At 33.9% G+C, this 18,526-nt stretch overlaps 2 protein-coding genes and 1 long non-coding RNA gene across 9 annotated transcripts in view; 1 reads left to right on the top strand and 2 right to left on the bottom strand.

Annotated features, from left to right (window-relative positions):
* LOC148604301 (ubiquitin carboxyl-terminal hydrolase-like) overlaps positions 1 to 7,787 on the bottom strand; it is a 48,693-nt gene extending 40,906 nt beyond the window's left edge. For 2 of the 3 annotated variants that reach the window (XM_088550679.1, XM_088550681.1), the window contains exons 1-4: positions 7,723 to 7,787; positions 7,600 to 7,611; positions 1,946 to 2,074; positions 245 to 380 (exon numbers count right to left, since the gene is read on the bottom strand). In XM_088550679.1, the coding sequence (XP_088406805.1) occupies positions 245 to 380; positions 1,946 to 2,074; positions 7,600 to 7,611; positions 7,723 to 7,764 (319 nt within the window). In that variant the 5' untranslated portion in view covers positions 7,765 to 7,787. Of the gene's footprint in view, positions 1 to 244; positions 381 to 1,945; positions 2,075 to 7,599; positions 7,612 to 7,722 lie in introns of those variants that run through there. The other variant, XM_088550682.1, reaches the window with a different exon arrangement.
* A 506-nt stretch (positions 7,788 to 8,293) lies between these two features.
* Positions 8,294 to 18,526, top strand: part of LOC148604299 (TBC1 domain family member 1-like) — a 48,542-nt gene continuing 38,309 nt past the window's right edge. For 4 of the 5 annotated variants that reach the window (XM_088550676.1, XM_088550674.1, XM_088550675.1 and 1 more), the window contains exon 1: positions 8,294 to 8,660. In XM_088550676.1, coding sequence (XP_088406802.1) covers positions 8,301 to 8,660 — 360 coding nt within the window. In that variant the 5' untranslated portion in view covers positions 8,294 to 8,300. Of the gene's footprint in view, positions 8,661 to 17,837; positions 18,156 to 18,526 lie in introns of those variants that run through there. The other variant, XM_088550677.1, reaches the window with a different exon arrangement.
* LOC148604300 (uncharacterized) lies at positions 13,174 to 17,852 on the bottom strand. The gene is made up of 2 exons (XR_015916175.1): positions 17,742 to 17,852; positions 13,174 to 15,743 (listed from the first exon to the last, which is right to left on the bottom strand). It is a non-coding gene; the product is annotated as an uncharacterized LOC148604300 (long non-coding RNA).

Below are 18,526 nucleotides of genomic sequence, written 5' to 3'. Positions count from 1 at the left end.
GTACCTTCTGAAAATTATACAAATATGACAAAATGATAGAAAGTAAACAATATCGATAAATCGCCAAATAGTTGATAAAACTCTTGATTGCTTGGACACATCTGATTGGTCACTTGAATTTTGAGGTACAGAGATTTCACAGTACCTTGTTTGAAGGAGGGGGGAAAATATGAACCATCTGAAAAAAAAGTTCTTCCATCCATAGTATTACTGACAGTGTACTTGACTCAAAAGCACTACAAACCTATAAATGGTATTTTGTCCTTATTATTGGCTAGACTGTGAACAATAGCAATAGTTCCACAGGCATTGGATATGGTCTGTTTTACAAAGAATATATCAGAAGACTGCTTCACTTCACCAAGAGGATTGGCCTTTACCTGAAATGGAACAATTAAATGGATTGAAAATATAATGTAAATGGATTAATTTTGCAGTGTTAGAATAATAGGATAATAGGATAACAAAAATATTATCACAAGTGCCGAAGAAAGCCTAGATTTAACAAGTGAGCGGAACTTGTTCCGTGCACAAGTTAAATCTTCAAGCGTTCTTTGCACAAGTGATCATATTTGTGGTATTCATGATAACCAATTGATCATCCTATTTATTATATAGATTTTCTCAGTATTTTATCGATATTTTGAATATGAATTTTAAATTCTGTGATTGGCAGATTGATATCAAAGTTGTGATATTTTGGCGGGAGAAAGTCCAAGAGTGAAATTACCAAATTTATTTCGCAGTGTGAATTATCAAAATTTATTACACTAGGATCATTCGATATAGCACTGCTAATTACATGTATATAATAAATCATTTTCCCAGTTACTATTTTTCATATTTATCTTTCCACCACCAAAATTAAATACCTTTACAGTATATGTCATGTTTTTCATTGCAATCCACCTCTGTTATTATTGTATTAGTACCATATTTAAAAAAAAAAAAAAAAAAGAAACAACCCAAGCATGTAAAGTCCTTTATTTATTCTGTGTTTTTCGTAAGACCTACTGGTACATGTAATAATAAAAACAATTTTAATCAAAATCCAATGAAATTCAAGTATTTCTTAATTATTGAAAAAATGGATCTAAGATAGAAATGGCCAGATTTTGTTAAACAGGAAGTAGATATCCAACAGGACTGAAAGTGGTTCTTACATACCTGATGCTGCATACCAAATATCAAGAGGGTGCTATTAAAAGTTGCTGAGAAATATAATGAAAATAACTTCCCTGCCTTACAACATTCACCATACTATAACCCAATATTCCAATAAAAAGGAGCAGAGTGTAGAGTTGTGGTTGGAAAGTATATCTTTTTGTATGTTAATCAAAGGTATGGCACCTTATTGTACAATTTAAAAGAGATTTATTCCCCCTTACTAGAGATCAGAAAAAATGTTTTATGGCCTCTTTTTTTATCTTATCTTGCTCATTTTACAACCCCCAAAAATCAATCTCAATTTTCCTAATGTGATATGGCACCTTGTGACATTTCATAGACATTCTATTACTAATAATAATCAATATTGTCAAGAATCAGGAAAGTGCTTATTTCCGCATGGCCCCTTTTGGCACCCAATTCCTAAAAAGGTTCAAATATTACTCCCAAAAAAATCAATTCAAGTTTGCCCATTGTGGTACAGAATATTGTGAAATAATATTGCAGACATTGCTATGTTTTTTAAGGACTTATATAATTTAATTTAATTCAATGAAATGCTTGTTTTAGCACCTTTTTGGCTCCTAATTCTAAAAAGGTTCAGGCCATAACCTCCAAATTAATACCAACCTTCCTTTTATAGATTGAAACCTTGTTACAAAATTTTATAAAGATCAACCAACTAGTACTCAAGTTAGTGCACAAAACCAAGTGTCTATGGATGATGACAATGCAAAAGACAACCGTGCTTTACCAATACTTTTTACTATGTACTTGCCTTTTCAGTGATAGGATAAAGAAGGACAACAGCAGCAACAGGCCTTGGGACCATGGCCAAAAGTTCTGTGTCCAGTCCATATATATCTACAAACTGCCATTCTTTAGGTACACCTAAGTTGTAGATGTACTAGAGAAATAAATGAAGGAAAAAATTAATAGTGATTCAAAATACATGTATATCTCACCTACATACATGTAATAGATTGTAAAATTTTGATCAGGATTTTTATACCTCCAAGCAAGATGATTTTCTTTAATGCAGAGTTTTTGAAAAGAAAAAGTTTGATCAGTCATTTGGTCTGATACCCTTTAGATTTTTGTCATTCCAAACTATTATCAGTATAAGTTTTGTTAAGGATAAATCAAAATAATCAGTCCTATATTAATAAATGCATAACTGAAATTTCATTTTTCTATACTGTGTTTAATTGTACCGGGTCTACCCTATTTCATATTCTATAATGACATCTTAGTTTCATTCTCACTCTCAACTCTGCTTTCAACATCCCTCCTTTGTCATCTGTGTTACTCTTACATACTGTGTTACTTTTTCCCTTCTTAATATATGTACAGTGAAACCTGCTTTGCCAGTCACCTCAAATCACTGGTCACCTTCACTTTACGGTCATTTTAAAATCAACCCAACTGTTTTCTCTATATATTTTAACTCAAATCAGCGGTCACCTCCCTAACACGGCCAACAGTCACCTATTTTTTTGGCCGAAAGCTTTCTGACTTCTTATACTGGCCATTTTGTAAACATTTGGTTTATTACATGACCCGTACCGTGTCACATAATTTAAGTATATTTAGTACATGTAAATATAGATAATTAGGTTGCCCAAGGAATTAAATCAGTATTGCAATGAAAACAAAATTAAGGACTTGATAGCAACGGTGAGATATTTATGCACCGTTCGCAAGGAGTAAAATATATTTAACTCCTTATCAAACTCAAACTTTCATAATTAAACTGATGTCTGAAATTTTTACGACTTAATCACTGACCAACAAGGAGTTAAATATAGATTTAACTCCTTGTAGTTTGAGTTGCAATAAAATGTCTCAGAAACGGAAAATTTTGACACTGTTCAATAGAAATGAGGCAATTAAAAAAAAGAACCTTAGTGAGTGCTCTCACATACCCCACATGTCCCCATGTTGGATACTCAAGTAAATTTGTTTGTAAGAGAAATACATATAGAAGGACCCAGATAAAAAAGGAATTAGTGTGTTTTTCCAGACTTTAGACCTTACCTTCTAACTAAATTCTGTTACTCAGAATGGTTGTATCAAACTCCAGACTGTGATTTCATGGAGTTTTAATTAATCGAAGGTAAATATCGTAGCAGAGCAAAACGTACACTTGACCTGTAACTTATCATAGTGAACTTATATACCCAAAATCATGTCATAATCTGCAAGCGTTAAGAAAAAAAGTCTGAAAAAGCGGTTATTTTCTGTTAATTTACCCAAGTTCAAGGTCCATAATTTCGGTAAAAATCATAGGAGCAGAACCAACTATATACTTGTCCTGTAACTTATCATGGTGAACTTGTATACCAAAAATCATGGCAATATCTGCAAGCGTTTAGAAAAAAAAAAACGGAAAAAAGGTTATTACAGTTAATTTTGCTAAGTTCCAGGCTTGTAATTGCAGTAAAAATCATTGGAGCACAACGAAAATTAAAACTAACCTGTAACTTATCATGGTGAATTTATATACCAAAAATCATGTCAATATCTACAAGAATTTCCAAAAAAGACTGGAAAACTGAAGATGGACTGACTGACAAATGGGTCAAAACATAATACCTTCATGTGCCGTTGCAAAGGAAATGGGTGCCAGAAAAACACAAATTACTCACAAATTGTCAAAAGAAAAGCAGACGGTGAACGAAAAAGGAAACAACTCAAAAGGGAAATGAGGAAATCAATGATTTGTTATTTATTGTCATATATTTTTATCTGAATGATATTTTGAATAAAAATATTTTTATACCTGGTACACATGAATCTGCAAGTGAAAATGAAAGGCAATTACATGTAATATTATGACAATCACAGATAGACTTAGTACAATCTAAATGAATATGGGATTATAAGCTGACATCAAAGTCTTCTGCATAACAACTTGAAACCTCATTTCAAAGGTCACCTCTACAATGTCACAATGAGTATTCCCCAGAGGTGACTGCTTAATACAGGTTTGACTGCACTCTCCCTTAAAATTCTCACTTCTGTTATTTTCTATCTTTCATTCAAATCCTGTAACCATAACAACTTGGGCAAAGTATGCATGTCCTACCCCTCTTCTAGTCATTTTAAAGCCAAAGTCAATCCTTGGTCTAGTTGTCAAGGAATAAACATTTTCTATTAAATTTGCTTCAAGTGTAATCAGTATGAACAGGTTGGAGTTCTCTATTCACAACATGCTGAGTCTGCAATTTGATGGGTTAATGAAAATAATAATGTTCTCATTTTTAATCAGGTTCAGGGCCTAATCTAGAGGGAAAATTCAGCAAAAACTTCCCCATGATTGTGCTCACTACATGTACTTCCATTTGTCTGACAAGGAGAAGTTTTCGTAATAGATTACATGGACAAAAATGTCAAAATTTTAATTTTTCAAACGGAATTGCCTAAAACTTCTCCTTTTTCATCAATGTCTAGATTAGGCCGTGCATGTTCATATCAAAAATTAAAATTACTGATCAGAACAAATATCAGGTTATTGTAATGCTTGTAAAGTAATAAAACTAATGGCAATAGTTTCTGGAAAAATAAAAACACAAGGAACTTTTACAGGACTTCTGAGCCAGGAAATAAGCTGATTATGTAGAAATTTTGAAAAACTTTATCACCAAAACCTAAAACACTTTTCAAGAACTCTGCTTATAATAAGTTGAATAACATAATAAAATGAAACAGTAAACTAGATATACGAAGGCTTAAATTAGCATTCACCCAGTTCCCATGGCAACCAAATTCTGAGTTGGACTACCAAACTTTTGTGTAGAATATAGTTGAATCTACAGAAATGCAGTCTTCGCTACCAGCTAGAAAATCCCAAGTTTGATCCCTGATAATCAAGCCTGCATGCCCATTAGTTTTTGCATCTTAGGGTTCATGCATCCACTGACCTTTGAACTTGGGGGTACAGAGGGTTTTTTGAAGGGTACAAATACTGACATACTCTTAATATTTCACTTATGACAAGGATCATCATAGTAGACAGGATTGGAATCTCATGCTTTCTCGTTCTATCTTGCGTGGCAAGACTTACCTTAATCATACTTGTTACTTATATTTTCAAGTGTCTCGTAATTGTTGGTTAATACTCTCAATATATGGGGATCAAGCAAGGAAGGTTTTCGGAAAACCAATAAATACCATACTATACGAACAAAATTAACTTATGTCAATATTCAGGACCATGAGGGAGGAGTTTGAATCTTTCAAATTGATTTTGCTATATATCTCCTATACAAATCCTTGAACAGTCAAAATTATGACAAATAAAAGCATTGATAACACAAAAGAAGGGAAGGCTAAGGCTATAGAACTCCTTATATACACTCTTGGACAATTTTAGATCAATTTGAAATAAATGTTATGATGACTGTTCAGATTTTGAAGTAGTTTGAATTTTAAATGAGGAGGGAAACCACCCTCGAAGGCAGGGCTATGCAGTCAGGGGTCTAAACCAAGGCATATAAAAACATTGTTATCACAAGCAGTGGAATGTCAGCCATTAACAGGGCATGTTCAGCATCAACAAAATACATCATGGGTAATCTTGCATGCTAATCACCCAACGTCATAACTGTTAACCTAGTCAAACCTAATTGTAGGAGATCTCCTGCAATCCATCATAAAATTGCAGGATATTTTGAGTAATGATATTATCAACATATTTTGTTATGTTATAAATTAAATAAAACAGAGGATTTAAAATATTTTTTTTCAAAACCATAAATACATGATACATGTATAAACAAATGAATCAACAAAATGAATTATACATGTATTCACAGAAGTGATGCTTGGTATGGCATAAAATAGATTTTGTCCTGTTCCAATGTTCATCACTGGCATGTCAATGAATCTGGTTTTGATGGACCTGCTTCTATCTTTAAAACTGCGAACAAGAGTAGCAAAGAACTTTTTGGCACCCCTACCATTGCTTCCATCACATAAAATACTGAATGGTATCTGTTTACAGTTTTCAATCACTGTACATTTGTAGCCTAAAGACTTGATATGATAACCTGCTTTATGATTTGGGTGCAGTTAGTCCTTTTACATTAAAATTTCTGTGCAATTTTATTGTCAGGGAATGTTTTTTTTCAATAAGTCAGTAAAATGATCATCCACACAGAATGGTAAGTTGTGTTAGGCCACAAATTTTGTAAAATCTTGACATAACTATCCACTCAAAATTATAAATCATACTATTTGTCAATACGAAAGAGGATAATTCTAGAGAGACTCATATGTCGATCAGCTGTTCAAAGCATTTTGTTGATAAAGTGATTTTGTGACCCATGCAGTTGTTGACGTAAACAAAAATGGCAGACAAAAATTAACAAAAATTAGATAAATTCAATCACGGGAGGAATTCTTGAAACCGGGAGATCGATGCCTCCCGTATGGGAGACTTTTTTTGTTTTTAAGGTAAAATTACAGGAGACTCCTACAAAAAACAGGAGAGTTAACACCTATGCCTCACATATTTATTAACATATTATGGATAAGTGTACGAGATACCAATCCTTCTGTACTTAACTCCTTGCTTATGATAATATCAAAAATTAAAAATAACATTGTTAATGTATGTGTACGAGCGTTTTGACCTGTGAAATTAGAAAAAAGATGTAACTCGATCATCAAATTTCTAGTTCATAGGATATAGGTAGCAATGGGATACAAGGAGAAAACTCCTGGAAACATTAGTCTTATCCTTCCAGGGGGTTCATCTACTCTAAATGAATGATCATTTTCTATCATACAAAACATGAAGAAATAGATTTAAGCCTCCTTAGACAGGCTTTTCATAATAATTCATGCATATTCAAATACTTTCTGTTAAAGCTATTACTTTCTTAATAAAACCATAAGATCCAGATCAATTCATGCAATGCACGTAAAAATGGAAAGATTCTTATGTCATGACAATGAGTCATACCAATTTAAATGCCTAACTCAGAAAAATCCGGAAGTGGACGACATATAAAGCAAGCCATGTCTACAACCATAAGAATAAAATGTAACAATGAACTGCATCGTCAAAACCAAGGAATGTTGACCAAGTTGAAGTCTTTTTCATTGTGCATGTCATTTTCATTGTGTCAAAAATATTTTATCATACATATTATGAATCTTGAATTTGACAAATTAAGGCAATTTGTTCAAAAATCAATAACGTGTGAGATATGGTATTGTTTCCGGTATAAAAGCATTCACACATTTTGTGCATGATATTTAAGATAATACTTATCATAAAGAAAAAACACACACACACACACACACACACACACACACACACACACACACACACACACACACACACACACACACGTGTGTGTGTGTGTGTGTGTGTGTTTGTGTGAAAGAGTTGCCTCCCCTTGTCCATTTAATCTGTACCCATACCTTGTTCAGCACCTGAAAAACAGAAAAAAGCGAATCTGAGGTTATGTCAGTTAGTCATTTGAATGAAATAAAATAAATAAGAAACGCTTTTAATCGTGAGAAAGTGTATCATTCTTTACTTACGTCTGGATTTGATTCTAAAGGTACCCAACGTTGCTCAGTCATGATTTATGCCGGTTGTTTTCCCAAGATGCAAGAGGCTAAAATATACTTCCGGTGTCTGATTATGCACGTGTGAAAACAATGCAGATGTGGTTGTGTCAGCGAAAGTAAACAGAGATTATGACACGATAGACATTGTCAAGCTTCTTTTATTTCATTCCATTATCGTCAAATGGATTGTGCACCTTTTTTAAAAGAATATATTTGGACGTCACAAAGATGGCGGGCATTGAACTTGATCAGCTGTTGGCAAATAGTTGTTTTGGAGTTGGGACAACACCAAGAATTTGTAGATATTTTTGTAACCGAAAATGAGTGAAAAGTATTTGTGAACAGTTTCGTTTTTGTCATACGGGTATAGTGTAGTCTCTAAATTTAACTACATGACATATATGTCTTGTTAAAAAAAAATAACTGTCCTTCACTCAAATTTTGGGTTAACCCACAAACCTAAAAGGCCCTTCATGACCTGCATCTATTTATAACTGCTTTCATCTTAGTTTAAACCTTATTTCATACAGCTGATTAAAAGCTCTAAAATGGATGAGTCAAAGCAAGATTCCAATGGAGGGAAGTCCTTTGTTGTCATGTATCTTGGGGCTTCTATACTTGACAGGAGATATCCACCCCAGTATGTCATGCCTTGGGTTATGGCTGAAGTCAAAAGGAGGAAGGAGTCTTTTAAAGAAGTGTGCTTAAAAGTGTTGCCTCACATCCTTCAAGCTACGCCTATGAAAGATGCCAGTGAGGAATCTAAACCATTGTTTGAGCACAAGTTAATTTGTTTGTCAAAATTTGCCAAAACCCATCAGGATCCAAGATGCTTTGCCTATCTCTCAAGACAAAATTTATACTGTGATTATGAATGCCATGTGTTCTTGGCACATTCAGAAGAAATGGTAAGCAATTGTATATACTTGGTTTAATGTTCTTTTTACTTGTAGTTAATTTGTTTGTCAAGAAAAAAACACTGCATACTGTATTGAACACTAATCCAATTCATAATCAAGTCGAGTCCAAAATAAATCCGGCAAAATAGATGTTACACCACCAGAGCAGCTGGTACTAACAAAGCAGGGTTCTCACTAAGATTTTTACATGGTGAGTCCTGGGATTCATCACTTTTTGGAAAGGTGAGTCCCAGATGAACTTGGTGGGTTCTACCTTTTTCTTGGTTTAAAACCATTTCGAACACTACATTCATTATTTTAGTGCGTACATAGTACTACATACACGTATGTACAATCATACAAAACCTTATCTCACTGCAATTATGAATTTCATACATATTAACTTGTGTAGAGTAAACTCAGCATTTTTTTTTCAATTTGAAAACAAATTTATTCTGTTTGCTGGCCTCGTGACATAACTCAATACATAATGTGTATTTAGTTCCATGTACCGTAACTACTTTTATAATACAGTCCTTGAACCGATCCACGCAGAGATTGGACGGATAGACAACTGACCGATCTGTTCGCAGTTTTATTATGTAAAATGAGGGATGATCTGTTTAAAATAAAAGAAATGTGAAATAAAAGTACAAATTCATGTGTAAGTCTATTATATTATGTAAATATGTATAAAATTGACATCGAAAACAAAGAAAACCATAAAATGCAGAGACCACTCTGTGGTCACAGGGTGCAATCATCAGTTTAATGAATCGGTTTGACGGATCGATGACTGATCACAATATTTGTTGTGCTGATCGGTTCAGGTACTGTACTTGCATACCTGCCAACTTTTGAAAATTCCCATGGGGGTTTTTATGTGGGACAATGTGTGAACCGACATTTTTGGGACATATTTTGCAAATTGCATGGGTTTTACTGTAGTAAATACTAACCACTAACACCTAAAGTCCAAGGACAAAATATACCCGCATTTAACACTAAGTAAAATTTACCAATCATTATTGTATTTAGAACCTACATTTATTGTGAAGTGACTTGCCCAGTATAGAATTCTCTTACTCTGAGTGTATTTTTAATTTTTCCTCTTCTAAAAAGTGACAAGAGGGTCATGATAATGGTAGTTATCTACCCATGTGTCTGTCATACCCCGTGCAGGTCCGGGTGTCAAAAGAATAGGCCTGCAGCAGCGCTAAGCTTGTCGTAAAAGGTGACTAAATAGTGCTCAGAAACCTAGCCGGGGGCTAGGCGCTCTGCCCACAGAGCAACTGGGATGTGTGCCCCAGGTGGTGGAATGGAGTACCCCTGGCATGTTACATGCTGGGGTTGTCAGGCTATAATACGGAAAACCTGACCGCAAACCATAGTGGTGCACCGTGTTGGGAAAGATGCTGCGTTCCTCGCACGTTAAAGAACCCTGCTGTGGTATTCGATAGGAGTAGGAACCTTTGCGCTCCGCCACAGGAGGCTAAATTGCCCGACCTTACCCATCCCCCCTTTTTCTAGTGGCAATCAAAATTTGTCGACCCTATTATCCTTGTGACCCATTCTTTTTTCATCATTTCATGTTCATTTTATCATCCATTTCATGTTCATTGTCTGAATATAGCTGAAATATTGCTGTAGTTCTAGTATGTTTTAAAGTACATGTATAATATGCTCAGTTGAAATAGTTTTTTTTTTAAATATAATAAAAGTGAAGAAATTTCAAATTTCCTTATGGCAGCAAATTTATTAGGTACACAAGAGAGTCAGCAAGGTCATGTACAGGTGCCTAATAAATTTGCAATACAGGCATCTTTAGTTTGAAATGATTCAATCCTTAGTAGATTACAGATGTAATCATTTGTACGTGTTTTAATTAGACATATTCATTGTTGTTAAAGCAATTTCTTTTACATGTATGTGTGACTGCTTCGGCTTTAAATTTTTTTCTTTCATACTCATTAAAAAACAAAATTTAAATGTACATGGTACATGTAGATAAAAAATAGTTTAGCCATCATGCAAATAAAAAATAGCAATCAAAATTCAGAACTGTATAAACTATTTAGCTTGTATGGTATGCCCATACATAAGGGGTAACTCGGCGGGTGTTTCTAGAAAAGTAGAGGATGCTTACCCTTCCGGTGCACTTGGTCCATGCTCCTAGTTTTTAGTGGAGTCCAAGTTGCTCATTTGCTTTTGTTACTTTGTATGTATGATTTTAGTTACTTTATGTTCTTTGTTGTGTATGTCTGTTTTCCATGTCTGGTCTTTGTCCCTGGATTACATTCTTTTGATTACCGCTATAGCCTTGGTTCCCTTGATTATTCTTTCGCTACAGATTGATTATTTAAAATGTTTTAGTTACTTTATGTTGTTTGTTGTTTTTGTTTTCCATGTCTGGTCTTTGTCCCTGGATTACATTCTTTTGATTACCGCAAGAACCTTGATTCCACTTTGACCTCCGTAGTCATAACATGTGCCCATTAAAGCTTTTTATTAAGATTTGCTATATTCAGTAATGAATTTACAAATTGAACTGATACATGTAGTTAAGCTAACAACCTGCCATTGCTTCTGTTGTGACCTGTGTCCTCTACATGTACGTACAGTACAACTGAATCCATTTAGATCACTAAGTCACTGTCAGTTTTGAAAGAATGACAAGTTTATACACATTGTACTTGTCATTCTAATACCATGTCATGGGACATTTTAACATGTCTAAGTTCACAACACAGTTTTCAGTGTTCTATGATTTCTACTTTGTCCCAAGCAGGTACATGTACATAAGCCATAAATTCTAAAGTTACTGTTAATCAACATCAATTTCATTTTTTGAAATCTTTCTGCCATTTCAATAAAGTGTAAAATGCATTTTGGAATGATTAACATCTGCCTTTTTGTGTTGACACTTGACAGCAATGTGCTATTATTCTTTCTTGAAACTGAATATACAGCTTACATGTTACTACAAGGATATATTGTACTTTTGTGTTGTTTTTTCAATTTTTAAATGACTGCTATATGCAGCCATATAATAGTACATTGTATCATGCAGTCATCATCTGTGACATTGTTGGACTGTATCTGTGGACTCTTTGGTGTCCAGAAAATAACTTCATTGATGTAAACATGTTCATGGAAGTGCATAGATCTTTATGAAATTGTACATGTACCACAAGGTGCTATACTACAAGGAATGGCTGGGATTGATTTTGTAGGTTGTGACTCGAGCTGTTCATGAATTACAGTACAGAAAGTGACATACCGTGACTGATCACTGACATGGTGGTGTACCACTTTTATAGTGGTAGTAATCATCTTTATAGTCTTTTAAGATATTTTTATAATTTTTCTGCATTTAAAGTGGTAGAGCTAACAAAATATCACTTATAGAAAAAAATTATTTAGAGCCACTCAAAAAGTGGTACACCAATATATCAGTGTTCAGTCATAGTATGTCTCTTTCTGTACTGTATTGGCAGAAAAGGGAAACAAGCGTTTTCATGATATATGGAAAACAATTTGACTATGAGTGAATGGATCTTTATGAAATGACACCACAAGGCTCTAAACAACATAAGGAAGACTGGGATTGATTTTTGAGTTTTTCACTTGAATCATTTAGGAATTAGGTGCCAAAAAAGGGCTAGAAACAAGCTTTTCACGATGTATCTAGATAAGAACATCACTGTGAATGAATGGATCTTCATGAAATTATACCACAAGGTGCTATACAACAAAAAGGCTGGGATTGTTTTTAGGGGTGTCCACTTGATACCGGACCAGAAACCAGCCTTTTTATCAGTGCTTGCCTTAAGCCACTAGCCTGAAGCCCACGGCTGGTAAAAATTGGCTCGGGCTAGTGAAATGATGTGTACATTTTTTGTTTCAGACTAGTTGAATCCTATAGAATCTTTTATTATTTGGGCCAGTCATTGATAATTTTGAAGGAAAGGACTGATTTATTACATACATGTATGGACAATTTAACTTGACTATACCTAATAAGTGAATGAATGTCTTAGAAATTGTACCACAATGTGCCATACCACAAAAGGATGTCTTGTGTTGATATTTGGGGTTGTGATTTCAACTGTTTAGGCATTAAGGACAAAAAACAGGCATTTTTCCCGATGTCTTTACAATAACTGGACTATCTATAAAATTATACCACAAGGTGTTACATGTTTTCCACACAAAGAAAGCTGGGATTGATTATGTGGATTGTGACTCTAACCATTGATGAATTATGGGCCGAAAAGGGGTCAGAAACAAGTTTTTTATACCACTGCAAAAAATTTGAAGTTCTATAATGGTATGTTGCTGTCACTGTTGTGCTTAGACACATATGATAACTTAAATGTTAGTCGGTTGATCTTTATAAGATTTTATAATAAGGTTCAAAACTACTAAAGGAAGGTTGGTATTGATTTTTGGGGTATTAACCCTGTAGTGAAGGGGGGTTGCAGGGTAAGTACTTCACTAGTAAATAAATAGTAAAAAGCAGTCGTGTTTGTTCACTGTATTCAAGGCATTTATATGATGTTACAAAAGTTGATGTAAACAAAATAAGTACATTATAATAAAAACTGAGAACCATTACTGACATGATTCAACGGCATATATGAACTTAGACACTTGGGGCACCGAAATGAAAGAACCTAATTTAGTTTCCCACAGTTTTTGCATCAGTAGTTTAGCTGGTACTGTAACCAGGCTAAAGATTCCTAGTGGATTGAATATCCTTGAAGATTTGCTAAGTATGTCTCATTTTGTGTCAGGAGTCACCAGAGCTACTTCCTGTATCTCCGAAAAATTATGTTGGAACAAAATCTTGTCTGTATCTACCTTCGATCACAGTCCTAAGATTTTTATCACATCATTATTGCTCATTTGTCATTCTCAGCTGTTTGTTGTAGTCATGTTGTTTGACGCCTATGAACGAAGGGTAAATCCACCGTTTGCTTGTATGTATCAGGATTCCTGATAAAATTTCAGCAAATCAGAACGTTAGGTGTTTTAACATAGTTGTATTCAGGACTAAAAGCATCTTTTGAGTTACTCAACCAAAAGAATCTGGTAGCGCCCCTATTTTGTTTGTTTAATTCAATCTGCAAAAAGGCCTTTTCTATGTCTGATGATATGGCATATCTATGAAGGCAGAAACACGCAAGAATACCTGTAAGGTCATTCAGCTCTGGTGTGAGGGACATGAGGCAATCATTTCAACTTGGACTTTCTGGTGACTCCTGACAGCTGCAGTCGTACCTAATAAGGATGGATGTCGTCGATGAATCCTTCTTAAATGTGTGATGCGGCATGTAGTGTACTACATTGTTTTCAGATATCTTAGCATCTTCTGGAACCTGCTCTATAAATCTGCATTTCTCCTGATCAACTATGATGTCGCCGTAGATTTTGGGCATATTACAGTCTCAACTTAGTTTATTAATTAAGCAAATATTTCTCATCTTTATGATGTTTTCATTAGTCAGAAGTCTTGGTAATCATCTTTCCATGGCAGTTTTGCACAGTGTTAGGTTCCATTGAAAGTAACATCGGTAACCTGATATGATGTCACTCTGGTTTTGATGTAATTTCTTTGTTTGACACACCCATTGACTTTAAATTCCAAAAACACTCTAAATCATTTACCTTGTGAATGATTATAATGTTCATCATCTTGTCTATTTTGTACTATTTCCCAGTAGAGGTCGACTCCTTAAGTAGATTCAATTTGATTTTTTGGTCTGCTGACACGGGATGGGCAAGTTTCAAATACATAAGTATAGTAATTTGAAACTTCAAAGTGAGCAGTTTTACTAAGTTGGGCTGCTATACTTGGGACAATAAGCACTTCTATTCCTAATATATTACCATTCTCAGTTTTCAGTTCAATGATAGCCTTATCAATGTGTCCTATGTTTCAGTTATTTTTCCTGAACATACATTATAGATAGGTTGATTGTTGCAGTTTCTTTTGATTTGATTTGGAGGTTTGAGGTTAGTTCCTCAGAAATAAATGATTTCTGAGACCCTTCATCTAACAGAATGTTAGCTGTTGCACTGTTTTGGTAGTTCCAGATTGGGGCGATTGCTGTTTTCAACAAAACTCCTGGATTGTAGTGTTAGTGGCTGATGAATTTAACGATGACAAGGATTCAGTATTGCCTGCATTCACAGTGATGGGTATATATTTTTGATAGTGTGTAGGCTGGTTGTCTGGCTTATTGGCTGGGTTGCAAAGACTTATGTGATGTTTCTTGTCACATACTCTACACTTGTATTTTGAATGGCACTCTGATGCTTTGTGTGAACCTAAGCAGTTGAAACAAAGCTATTTCCTCTTGGTAATTGTGTGAACGACTGTCGATATCAGTAACTAGTGCAATTTTCAGGCGCTTGGTTTTTATTACAATATATGCATGTTTTAATGGCAATTGAAGGATTATCACCCCTGTCGATGAAAATGATGGATTATCACTCTTGTGCTCTGTTTCTGTACTTGTCTTTCTGTATTGCTCTTGTAATAAAAGATGCAGTTTATGACAAATCATCTGTATTAATGGGGTGTCCTGCTTTTAATGCCCATTTTTCTTTTCCAATAGTATGGCGTAGCATGTGAATGCTCCAGGCTTTTGTGTCGTATTCTCATCTCTGGTGGAAAGAACAGATCTGAACATATATTTGATGCTTCATTGGTGTGCTGGTTAGTATTGTGATTCAATCCTTGTAAGGTGGATGCCATAGCAGTTTGTATTGTACTAGAAGAAGCAAATTCACTCACCGATTCCTGTTTTACTCCAATTCAACTTCTTGGTAACGGTGGATTGAAATATGTATGTGTTGATGGAATTTGTCAGCATCCAAAATCTCCAGTTCAACATTTCCATGTCCATTAAATCTTAAATGTCACTATCAAGTTTTCGTTAAAGTTCCTGTTTCAATGTAAGATTTTGAATTGCGCTCTGTACCTCCAATTTGTGGATAGATCCATCCTCAATTTTCTCGTTAAGTCTTGTTAATTAATCTGCTTAACAAACTTCTCTGACCACATCGCAGTCAATATCTTGAAAACTATGATAAATAGAAAGAAAATTTCAATTAGTGAAATGATAGTTATGATAAGTCTTACCAAAGTCTTCTTCAGTCACAATTGTTGGACAACTTCTTGTTAAATTTATTGCCCTTGAGAGGAAAAATCAACCAGATGAGCAATTCAAGCTCCTGTGAACCCTTTGTTTTAGTTGCTAGATGAAAAGAAAAGTTCAAAATACAGATTTGGTCAGGTAACCACATTGTATACACATGTACATGTACAATGTACTTCTTACTTGCACAATATATACATTGTTGTAATTACATGTAATAGTATAAAGTTATAATTTTTTTTTACATGTATTGTAATATAAAAGTGCAGATTGAAATATATAAATGGATAAAATATAATCAGTCATAATGAAAAGCCTGTCTGAGTAGGAAATTGTATTGCATCAATTATCAGAATATGATATAAATTATCAATACTTTTAATCCCCACTGGCTAATAGGATATTATAACTCACTCATATGTACTTTAATTTGACAAAACTAGAATGATTCAGTAGCTGATGAACTTTTATTTGCTAATTGGTAGTTTGCCGGGGCAGACTTCCTGAAACCTTTTTTTTTTATAAAATTTTTACCAAATTGACATCACGAGAATAAGTGTTTGTCCTAGTGTTTGGAATAAATGTTCTTTCAGTGATGTCAAAAATTTTTCGTCTGGAAGAACTTAAAGTCTGTTGGTGCAATTCACTGATAGTGTTAGATAAAGCTACATGTATTTGACCTCTTTATACAACTATATGGAGAGCACTAAAAATGTAAAGAGTGATCCCTACAAAAATTCATTGGCATGAAAAAAAAAATTATATACTACATTGTTAGCCAATTCAGAAAGGAAATTATTGTAAAGCAGAATATATGTAATACTGTAAACATATTAATTTTTGCAGTTGCTAATTTTTCATAGATTCTGTCAAGTGAACATATTCTTGGGTATCAATTTTCATGGTTTCAAAAAAATGATTAGTGTTACATAGTGTTAAAATCAATTTCGTGTGTTCTTTTTATCGCGGTTTTCTGTCTGCTGCTAAAATTAGTACATTTACATTATCTTATGAGAGAGCAACCAAAAGTAGACATGCAATGAAATACCCACATGTGTAATATTGCATCTAATTCTTGATGTCATTGATAACAGAACTGAATTTTAAATAAGCTTTGATATACAATAAAATGGTTATGGAATGAATACTGAGGAGAATTATTGTGCTCAAAAGGTCATGCAATATTTGATACTGCTTGTGACAGTACTCCCCAGTATTCATGCAAAAACCTTATACGTTTTTTAGCAATTAAACATATTTTATTTTGTTCTTGCTGCCTGATATTTTCTATCTGAGGTTTCTGCAATGATAAATATAAAATATTGCCTATTTCCAATGACTCACAAACTTATATCAAATTACTGTGGCACTGCCGATAAACAATCAGATTTGAATGTAGAACATTCTATCTCACTCTTTCTGGTTAGCTGTGACTGCTTTACCAATATAAAACTTAAGTTTGTATGGTACAAAAAAGTACCTTATTATAAAGCAGATACAATGTACATGATGTACTATACTTGATCCTGTATATCAATTTCATTATACATTTATAAAATGTCAGACACATTTATAGGCAATTGCCCTGTTTGAGCTGGGTCTTTGATAATGATGTTCAGAAAGTGCTCTTCCTTACTGCATGTCCAAATGGTATGGTTCTTGTATAGGCCATTGGTATCTTGCCCTATTTGTGCGGGATCTGTACAGACATAAAACAGGAAATCCTCAGTCTTACTTCACGTCCTTATGGTATATGTATAGGTCATTGGTATCTTTCTGAGCTAGATCTATAGACCACACGGAAATCAAACAGGAATCCTTCAGTCATATTACACATACAAATGGTACAGGTACATGTATTTGTATTTTGCCCAAGCTAAGCTAGATCTAAACAGACATAAAACAGGAAATATTCTATTCTTACTTTATGTCCTATCAATACATGTAGTTATCATAAAATCTAAAATACTTCCTATCTAAAACACCACATTTTTCCTGTCATTGTGAAAATATTCAGTAAACAACATAATCTTGCATGGGATAAATGGTGGTTGATTATCGTGTACATGTATAAATTGGTGTGGAGATAGTCAATGAAATTAAGTTTTCTTTCCAAAAAACATTGTGTGTCATTTGATTGTGTGGATATTGGAAAGTAGTTAAGCAAAAAGCAATGGTTTTGCACGTGAATAGAACTCCTAAACTCATAGGAGATTCATTTCTCCCAGAGAAAATAGAAGGTGAAGTTACTGCAGTGGAAAAACGACAAATTTATGCAAATTCAAAAGAAGTTTGCATCAGCGATGATAGTATTAGATTTTTTTGTCTGTCAACAGAGGTAAAGTGATTAACTACATGTATACATGAACTTGTACTCATGAATCGATTTGATTTAAAAATATTTGTATCTGATAAATTCTGATTGTCTTGAGGCAGTGGGATTTCTTGCAAGATTATAAAACTTTTACTTGGTTGTTCGTGTGTCATTTTGAAAAATAGTTCTGTATTTAGATGGTTTAAGATATTTTTTGTGTCTTTATGTACATTTGTGTTAAATCCAATGAACACTGTGAAACAGAACACTTACTTGCATTTTTTTTTATTTAGATACAAAATAATCTACTTTTAGTTATATCCCAATCATCAGTCTTTTTAATTCGGAATGCATTGTAGTAGACAAGGATACAATTACATGTAGCATGAAACTAA

This window comes from Perna viridis, chromosome 10 (assembly GCF_037379345.1).
Source record: "Perna viridis isolate PV_CMFRI_1.1 ecotype Kerala chromosome 10, ASM3737934v1, whole genome shotgun sequence".
NCBI classification, from domain to species: domain Eukaryota; kingdom Metazoa; phylum Mollusca; class Bivalvia; order Mytilida; family Mytilidae; genus Perna; species Perna viridis.
The sequence above is the reverse complement of the archived record's forward strand: the minus strand, read 5'-3'. Positions and strand labels throughout refer to the sequence as shown.